The sequence below is a fragment of the Hemicordylus capensis genome, chromosome 8 (assembly GCF_027244095.1).
Source record: "Hemicordylus capensis ecotype Gifberg chromosome 8, rHemCap1.1.pri, whole genome shotgun sequence".
Lineage (NCBI taxonomy): Eukaryota > Metazoa > Chordata > Lepidosauria > Squamata > Cordylidae > Hemicordylus > Hemicordylus capensis.
The window spans coordinates 2009827-2019849 of NC_069664.1; the positions used below are offsets into that span (position 1 = coordinate 2009827).

The following is a 10023-nucleotide window of genomic DNA, read 5'->3' on the forward strand; positions in this document are numbered from 1 at the left end:
AGGAAGAATTTAGCAGTCTTTGACTCCAAAAAGGTTCAGAAACACTGAAAAACCATCAACTCTCTATTACGATATAGACACGTGGCCAGAAAGGTCAGGCAACTGGCCCGCCATCTGCCCAGATTGCTGGGCAGTGCAGCACAAGAGGAAATGTGGCTCACTTCATTTCAGACAAGGATCAAGACCCCTGGAGAGCTCCAGTGGCTTCTTGGACCCCTGTGACATCTGCTGGGTCCACCACACAGGCAAAACCGGATAGCGGGTGTCTAGCACGTGTAATTGAAATTCCACACACCCATTTTTGGACTCATAAACACTCCGTTGGGTGCAGTCTTTTTTCCTTTCTCCACCTTCTTTTCTGTCCCTCTTTCAGAAGAACACAGAAGATCCCACTTACAGCTTTCTCCACATACATTCTGAAGGAGGAAAAGCCACCATGCCGATCTGGGGAGGCACATGGTCAAGAATGTCTCCTGTGCAACTCAAGGAGACCCGACTGGAAGCAGCTGGCACTCCACTGACCTTGCTCCACAACATCAAGTGACCTTCAGGAGGGTTGCTTTAGAAAACAGAGGACTGCACACCCAGTTGGCAATTTAATCCCATCCATTTGTGCTTCTCTTTTGGAAAAGATTGTTGTAAACGGCAAAGGAGATTTGTTAAACTGTGCTTCCCCGGCCCCACTTTAAAAAAATTAAATTGGATCTCCCTATTCTGTCATTTGTCCAAGCTTTTAGCCATGCATAAGTCTCAAATGCCACTCTACACTTGGAAACAGGCATGAAGAAGGTTGAGGTCAGACTGCGGCTGTCCGGTCTTAACCTCTGGCTTAAACTATCCCTCTATCCTCAGGGCTTGGCCCCTCTGACCCTACTGTTCCATCCTACTGTTCCATCCTACTGTTCCAACTTTACCCCGCTCCGCTATGGACCGTGACCAGGTGAAAACAGTCATCAAGCAGAGGATGATGGACAGTGAGCACCAAGCTGCTTTTTGACCGTGTGTGGGACAGAAACAAGGTGGGAGGCTGGGAGCTTGATTGTGAGTAAAGCCCCAGCTGGGCAGGATGATTTCCCCACCTGCCTTGTTCATCTACCCTATCCAGCTGGGCCCGACTGGGCAAGCTCCCCACCACCAACCAGGTTTTTCTCTAACACATGATTAGTGTGTCATGATCAAGGGGGCTTCTCTTGCCCTATAACCCATTGTGTGGACTGCCCTAGTATTTCACTCACTATGCCAGGACTTACCACCCAGCCATTCTGAAGAAACAGGGACATGAAGGGAATATGGAAGAAAGTGGTCATCAGTTTGCTGCAAGTCAAGAGCAGAATAGATTGCTGGCTGTTTTCATGTCCCCCCCCCCCCACGAATAATACAGACCAAGCTCTCTCCATGGTTAACCAGCAGCAAAATGACCGTATAGTGCCCAAAGATGATGACCCTTGGCACTGACAGGCAGCTCAGAGACACACACTAGGAGTATTTGGCTATTTGGTTCTGTCCGTGGCCTAGGAGTCATTCCCAGCATCTAGGAGGAGGTCAGTCAAGGAGAGGAGCAGTGTAGGATCCTGTGTTCCAAGCCTGCCTTGCTCCTGGAGCTCTCCAGGGTGCTGAATCGCTGGATGCTCTGGGGTCTTTCCATGGTGCCCTACCCTCAGGGTGCTCCATGGTGCTGAAGCTTCAGACTGCCCACTCCAGTTCTCCTGGCTTCGGAGTTCTGCTCAGGTTTCTTTCCACATGCCCAACGGAATTCTCTCAGCCCAGCCTGCCTAGGCAAAGCCATCGGAAAAGGAAGCAAAACTCTTCTTGAAAGCCACGGAAAGCATTTCCAGTCTTACTAGCAGGATAGTGCAGTGCCTGAGGAGCTGGAGTGACTCTCTGTGCATCTCCTGCCCTGTTTCCCACCATACTATGTTACTTTGAGCATGATACTTTCAACACTCTTCTCAGTATCTGGACCCATTTCAAAACTTTCCCCAGCCTCTACCTAGAAAGACTGGTCAACTCTGCATCAGGAGGAGCTGTCTGGGTTAATGTTGGGAATCTAAGGACCTGCACAGTGCTGCCCCACATGGTGACCAGCTGAACTACAGCAGCCTCAGAGTTCTCAAGTCCTGGAGTGACCACCCCTGGCTAGGCGGTCCCTCGCATCCTCCCAGGGCAGGAAGGATGCACAGCTTCCCTGTCTGCTCCTGTGATCTTTCATCCACAGTCGGAGCAGTAGCCAGTCTTTAGAATGAGGCCCCCAAGCCCACTGCAATTAAGTACAATTAAGTTCAGGGCCAAAAACCCCAACCCCGACTCCCATTTTTGAAGGTGGCACAAGAGCCGAAGCCAACCTTTCCCTCATTGGATTAGAGCCCATTGGACTGGAGTCCAAGTATTATGACAGTGGGCAGAAATAATAATGTTCCTCCAAACATGACTATTGTTCCCAGCATATTCAAGCACATTTCTTCTGGATCTCCGAAGGTTATTAAGCAAATTACATCTTCTTTGTGCCCCTGGAACGTTGTGGTTGATAAAAGCAAAGACTGAATGTTTTTACTGTCTTTTTATTTTCTCACAAATACAAATAGAAGAATTTGTCTTCAGTCAAAAACATAAATCTATTGCATTAGCCAAGGTGGGGGGAGGGGAAAAATACAGTTCTACACCAGAATTACAACAAATGAAAGAAAGGGTTGCATATTATTTGCTCTTAATCCAAACAAATTTGAAGAGGAAAAGTAAACCACCTTGCGATGTGAATTTTGGCAGCATATACAGGTATGAACAATAAAAACAACTTATTTTTCCTATCAGGAGCGCAGGAAGAGAGATCTGGGAGAAGATCTGGCACATCACCTCCAGCAACCACATGGTGCTCCAGAGGCTGCTGCTGCCGCCTGCCCTGGTGCCTGGGGCCAGTACCAAGCAGGCCTCACCGGAACCCACCTCTTTGCTTGAGGGCCCAGCTATTCCCAAGAAGAGCTAGTTCTGGGCAGCCACAAGCGGTGTCTCTCCCCCCACCCCCCACCCCACCCCCCACCATCTTTCATGGTAAACATACTTAACATTTGCAGTTCTGAAATTCTGAGGCTTGCTTTTGTCCAAGTAAGAATGCAAAGCGTCTATGCAAACCACCTAGAGATTCCTTTTATCATGTAAACCTCCTGGAGATGTGAATTTTGGCAGCATATAAAGCTGAGAAACCACTCGGAATAACATTTCTTTCCTTTCTTCATGCCTTCTTCATGAGTCTCCCCTTCCCTGCCTGGGAAGGAGGCTGGAGGCTGCGGTGGATCGCGCCAGGATATTAGAGCCCATCCCCAGGAGGAGCCTGGACCTCGGGGAGCCTGGGCTGGACTTCTTCCCAGTGGGGCAGGACCGTCCTCCTGGCCTGTCCAGGGAGCCGGCTCCTCCCCGGGCTTCTTCAACAGCCATCCATCCAGAGGAAGGCGACCCTGACCCCGATGGGACGGCCACATCTCATGGCGGGTGGCAATCAGTTATGATGAGTGAAGCAGATTAGCTTCACTCTGAAGCTTCCAGAACGGAATTAGCATTTGGTCAAGTTGCCAGGAAGCACCTCAACTTGGATCGCCATTTGGACCAGTTCTCCTTCATCTTGGCAGCTAGGAAAATGTCCTCTCCATTTATTTACAAGGCTTTGAAGCCAGGCAAGTTTGAATGGGTCATGGCTGGGGAAGGGGATCAAGGGGGCACGGAACTGCCCCTAAGCGGAGTAGCTAAGCGGAGTAGCAAAGAGAGTTCAGCAAGGGTGCCACAGGCATAGCAAGGTCCAAAGATTAGAACTCTGACCCCGCCCCGCCCCGCCCCGCTAACTTAATCCAGGTCTATCACATGTTAGGAAGCCTGGGTGGGGCTTCTTCCCACAGGAGCAGGACTATCCTTCCAGGGAGAAGGTTCCTCTCCAGTCCTCTTCAAATACCATCCCGAGGAAGAAGACCCTGACCCCGATGATCTTGGCAGCTGCCATCAGCTCAGCAGAGGCTCGACCCCTTGCCAGAGCTGACCATCCAGACGCTGGGGCTGTGCTACGTCTCTCCTCTTCTTCTTGTCCTGATGTGAGCCACAGTTCCTTAGGACTTCTCTTCACCAACGGTGCCATTGATGACCCTCAGAACGAAATGCTAGAATCACAACACTCAGAGCCTTGGGAAGATCCACAGTCTGATCTGTCCCATTGCTTTGTGGGCGGGGGCCACCCATAAACTGTCCCACCTTCCAGCAGCAATCGGGTCTTCTGCCAGAGAGTCACTGGAGATCTTGCTGGAGAGTCTGCAACAAGAGGGAGGAAAAACCCATCTCCATTAGATGTGGCTGCACCTGGCATCAGTGTCAAGTAGGGGACCTGCAGAAATGACCTCTGAAAGAGGAATGAGAGAGTCATCGCCATCAGTGGGGACTGCCTAAATACCTTATTTAATTGCTGGCTCATTGCACTGTTACTTCAAGAGCCTCCGGAGGGGTTTCCGCTTTGATCTGCTGGCCACACCCATCCGCTTTGACATCCTCTGCAAGCGCAGCACCGCAAACCTCCCCTGCAGCGGTTCAGTCAGTCCACAGCAGAGGTGCACCTAGGTCATTTCGGAGCCTGGACCTAAAGGTCTTTGGAGGCGCCCCCCCCCCACTGCAAGTTAAGCATCATTTTTAACATGTAGGTTCTCGAGGGCACAAACCACATCACCCTGGACAGACTAAAGAGGATTTGGGGGGCCCCAGGAGGTGTGGAGGCCCCGGACTTCGACCCCAAAGTCCAGAGGTAAGAGCACTGCTGGTCAGTAGTGGGGAAGCGAAGGAGCCAATTTGGAGCAGAACCCCCAAGATATTACCTCTTGGGAGAGACCAGGCCAATGTCCAAGTCCCTTGGATACGTCTCCAGTTCCTCCAGGGGAGCGACGGAACTAAAAGCAAGAAAAGAGACAGTCATGAAATTCTCTCTCTTGCTGTTGCTTCCCAGCTGCATGGTCCATTAAGGGTGGGGAGTGAAACCCTCCTGCTTCCAGAGTGCTACTGACATCCGGTCATGAGGGAAAGCATCTCTGGTGCTGGCCCTCTGACTGATCTCTTCAGGGATTTGGCTAATGGGGCCTCAACACACTTCTGTTAACAGAAGGGCTTTCATTGAGCGTCGTTTCCCCAGCTTTTCTGCTTGGTTACAGCAATCCCACTCCTGGTGGGCTGTGGGGGTGGCGGTGGGTGCTGGGATACAGGAGGACACGTTCTTGAAGCCAAAAAATGGCAAAATAAGTTGCTTCCAGTGATGTCACCCTTATTAGAAATGAAGACATAGATGTCTGGAAATGTGTCCTGTTCCAAAGAATATTGGTGGCATTGAGGAGAAAATTGGATCTCTAAAGGATTTCTACTCAAGGACCTCAAATTTGCCAAAGATCGGTTGATTAAAAGGATAGATTGATTAACTTCAGTGAATGATAAATTTTGGTTATTGACAATTATAGAAATAATTCAGTTATAATATTCTGAGTTTAAAATGGCTGCAACTCACTCTTTGGTCACATTTGAGCAGCTGTCTGAAGAGTTATCAGTTAACCCCTGTGGAGCTACCTCAAAATTATATAATATCTTGTTGAATCTTGATGCTTTCTCATTTTTAGGAATAAAACCTTCCTGGGAACAGGATACAGGAAATTGTACAGACTCAATCAATTGGGTTAAGTTAAATAAACCTTTAAAATGGACAAGTTATGTTAGAATATGGGAGCAAAAGATTAAAATATTATCTTAATGGCATATGGCCCCAAGGAAGTTGGCGAAGATAAAAAACATCTCTAATGTCAACTGTTGGAGAGGGTGTATGGAGTTAGGCTCTTATAAACATATGTGGTGGGATTGTGTCAGAGTTGGGGAGTTGTGTCAGATGGGGAGTGAAGAGGGAGAAGAAGAAAGAAGCCGGAAAAGAGGAAAGCAAGATTAGAAGACCATAGGAAATTTTTTCAAGGGCTTACCTTCAACCACCAGCCGATGAGGCTTCATTCTTTGGCCAGGCCCCTTCACCATGGCAGGGAGAGTTGGAGAGACCTAGTGGAAGGCCCCCTCCAGCAGCGCGAAGGGTGTGTTTGGTGGGACCCTTCCACCGCTGCTGCCCGGCACCGGAGGATCAGGCCGTGCGCGGAGGCCTCGCACCATAAGACACGACCCCAGGGGAGGAGCAGGTGGTCGTCTCTCTCCCCCGGGGTGTGTCTTCGGGCAGGAGCGTGGTGGCGGTGGACGGGCCACAGAGCTGGAGGGGAGCGGCGGAGTCCCCCAGGAGGAAGGGGCTGGCTCTGCCTTGGGGAGCCTCAGCGCTCGGATAGATAGCGCTGGCAACAGGTCGGGCCTCTGCTGAGCCTCTGGCGGATGCCAGGATGATGGTAAGGGCTTCAGCAGAGGCCGGCCCATCGCGGTCAGGGCCTTCTTCCGGGGGTGGTTTTTTAAAGAAGTCTGGGGAGGAGCCGTCTCCCCGGACAAGCCAGAAGGACGGCCCTTCCCCAGTGGGAAGAAGTCCTTCCCAGGCTCCCCAAGGACCAGGTTCCTCCTGGGGATGGGCTGAAGTGTTTTTGCCCGCTCCGCCGCCGCCGCCTCCAGCCTCCTTCTGGGGAGACTCCCCTCCCCCAGGTGGGGAAGGAGTTTCTCCCCAGAAGGCACGCTCCCACCCGGGGCTTTGGCCTCCCGCCGAGTGGCCCTGATCCTCCGCGGGAGGGCTGGTGGGCTGCCCTCCCGTGCCGGCTCCCCCTGGGTGCTCTGGGCTTCCTGGGGAGGCCTCTTAGATCTTTTTGGAGGCCTCCTCACCCGTTCCGTTGGTGGTCCAGCCACAGGGGCTGGGCCATCAAGGGAACGGGTGGCCCCAGGCACCACCAGGGGAGGCAGCAGCAGCTTCCGGGCCACATCGCGGCTGCTGGAGGTGATGGCCTTCCTCCCACCAGGTCTCCCCTCCTCTGCTCCTGAAAAGGAAAGGAAAGGAAAGAGAGGTTGTTTGGGTTGTTTGGACGATGAACGATGAGGGAGGGAGACCCCCAGCTTGTGGCTGCCCAGGACTAACTAGCCTCGGATCCTTTGACCCAGGGACTTTGACACACACGGCTTTGAGCCTGCATCTCCTCCGGAATGGAGGGTGCGAGTTCACATCTCAGCCGGATTTACCCCCAAGTGGCAGTGGGCTATCAGGGACCAGTTCACAAACGATTCTGGTTTCCCCCCAGTTAGGGCTGTGCATCCTAGCTTAACCCGAATTATGTCCAGGGTTAAAATATCCTCTATTTTCCGGGGCTTTTTCCCCTCCCCCTGATATGCCCTGATGCTCTTTGGAACTATTTGCAATTGTGAGCATTGCAGGGTGCGGGAGGGGTGAGAAGGGTTTGTGAGAGATGGACTAAGTGCCCTTCCACACAGTGTCTGACATCCAGAATCACTTGCGGAAGAGTGCTACTCAGGAGAGCCTCTGAATGTCAAGATGGAGCGGTTCTTCCCCTCTCCGGCCCTGTATTCTCTTGACTGTAGTTTTCATTTTATGGGGTTGTGTTTTAATTATGTTTTAGACTGGTTTGATTGTAACCCGCTCTGAGACCTTGGGGTGCAGGGCAGGCGGGAAATGTAAATAATAATAAATACTTGGTTTCAATACGACTGCTCAGGAATAACTGAGTCTGGCTGTCAGCCACCGAGAATCACTTCTGAGTATGGAATACAGGATGAGGCTGTTCGTGTTCTAAGAGCACTTCCATTTCTCCTCCTTTTTATGCATCCATCCCCAAAACCACCAAGTCTCCCTTGCTATGGGAGTTGTGCAGGTGAGGCCAAAGAGATTCCCAGGTGCTAATGGTCCCTCTGGGGGACCAGGCTTCTCTCATCAGCAAATAAAATTCTGGCATGGAAACAAACCGGGAGTGTGTGTGTGGTGGGGGGGGATGGCAAAGGGGAGCTATATGAACTCTCTTCTCCCCCTCACCCACTGCTGGGCAATCATAATGCTAGGCTGGGGGGCTGGGGTGGGTTGTGTCCTTTCCCCCTCCTATAGCAGGGGCTGTTGGGAGTTGTAGTTCAGCAACATAACAGGGCAACGTGGGAGGGAGAGTCCAAAGAGGGCATTAGCCACTGTATCACAAAGACTAATGGAGCCATGGGCAGAAACCCAGAAAGGACAGGAATCCACAGAAGTGATGGGTTGAACAATGGGGAGAAAGGGAATGGTGCCCCCTTGCGCAGAGTAGTCCTTCTGGCAACACAGAGCGCAGCTAAATCAGCAGCATGCCAGTTTCAAAGCAGCAGCCACTCCTGCGCTCCTCATTCAATCCATCAGGTGATCTAGCAAACGAACCAGGGCTCATGAAGGCTTCAGCAAGCAGCCAAGGAAAGAAGTAGAGGAGCCCCACCTGCTGGAGAACAGCGTTCTGTTGTGTGACTAGTCAAGCTTGCGGAACCTCGACAGTCAAACTAACAACCACCACAAGGAAAAGGTCTCACGCCTCCTTCTCTGGGATGTGATTGGTTGGAGAAAAAACCTGGAGGAAGCCGTGGGAACGCACACAGGAAAAAGATCCGCAGGGAATGCGGCGAGGAGCCGACCCTAGGTGAACGGTCCATTTAATCCCCCGAATTATTCAGCTGCATATCTGCTGCGAAGCAGATTCGCTCTTCAGATACCCCGCAGCATGAAGCCATGTCTGGAAGAAGAAATCTCAGTGACCCCGTCACACAACCAGCCAGAGAGCCAGGCTCATGCCCTCCCCTGTCCCTCCTGAAGTGCTTTTGAGGCCACTGGGGAGGAGCTGCATCCCCCTAAGGACTGGTATTGTGGCTGAAGCACCACCAAGTGGGGAAGTTGGAGCCTGATTGGCAGATGTGCCACGTGATCAGTGAGGATGTGGTGCAACGTCACCGATTGTGCTCGCTTCCCACCTGCCCTCCACGTACCCACACTTGCCCCTGGTCTTTGAGGCCCACCTCAAGATGGGAGGATGGAGTGCTTGGCACCAGCACAGATGCCCCATACTGTCATGGTCCTGTCCTGCCTTCTCGGGCATCTCAGCTGTCAGGACACGGTTCCTTTCAGGAATATCTGACTAGGCGACTCAGCAAGCTCTCGGTGGAAGCTGAGCTGGCAAACACAGCAGTCCAATCCAGTCCTCTCAGAACCAGAAGGACCACCGGCCATAGAAGACATTTGTGACTCTTGCCTCTTCTATAGCCTATGGGGCTGTGGACAGTTCTTCGCATCTTCTGACTCTACAGTCCCTGACAGAAGAGAGGCAAGCCAGGTATGGGGGCATCAGTTCACCCTGAAGTCAGGACACACTTGGGAAGGTGCTCTCATTTGCAGGCTTGCTCCATAAAACCTCCTCTGTGGGGAGTCAGGATGAGGAAGGGCAATAGAAGAGACCCCCTGACAGCTGTGGAAGCCTGCCATCCTGCAGACTCATGACATAAGCAACAAAGAGCTACCAGTCGACTCACAGGGGGATTTTCCTAGCAATACAGTCAGGCTCAGATGCTCGATGAGGCCATCCGGGACCAGGGCATTGGGGGGCATCTTTGCTGGTGCCCGGCACTCTCTCATCCCCATCTTGACATGGGCCTCAAAGACCAAGGAAAGGTGTGGGTGCTGGAGGGCAAGTGGGAAGCAAGCACAAATGGTGTTGTTTCCCAGCATCCTTTACTGATCACGCCGGGGCACGCCTGTTAAGGCATCGGCCTCAGTTTCCAATTTCACAACTTTGCGGCACTTGAACTACAAGGAGGTAACCTTAACTCTGGTCTTAAATTTGCAGAGGGTTTTTTTAAAAAAAAAAATCATAACATTTCTGTGGTTTGTGAGAAAGAAATTTATTGTTACTTTTGGCAATGAAATCGCCTCTTTTGTGCTGAATCTAATGAGACATATATTTTGAGCAATTGGTTGGTTGGTGGGTTAGTTGGTTGGTTTGTGTGAAATCAAGTCATCCTTCCAGACCAGCTTCAGTTACCAAGTTTTGCTTACACAGCAAGGTAATCCAACGGAGGTAATGAAGAAGAGCA

At 51.6% G+C, this 10023-nt stretch overlaps 1 protein-coding gene across 1 annotated transcript; it reads right to left on the reverse strand.

Moving 5' to 3' along the window:
• Nucleotides 1-2542: 2542 nt before the first annotated feature.
• On the reverse strand, nucleotides 2543-9571 carry LOC128333792 (WAS/WASL-interacting protein family member 2-like). Its single transcript, XM_053269781.1, has 3 exons — nucleotides 9485-9571; nucleotides 4842-7050; nucleotides 2543-4287 (listed from the first exon to the last, which is right to left on the reverse strand). Exons 1-2 carry the CDS (start codon nucleotides 9569-9571, stop codon nucleotides 6052-6054), a joined length of 1086 nt encoding a protein of 361 aa, XP_053125756.1. The 3' UTR covers nucleotides 2543-4287; nucleotides 4842-6051.
• Nucleotides 9572-10023: the final 452 nt, after the last annotated feature.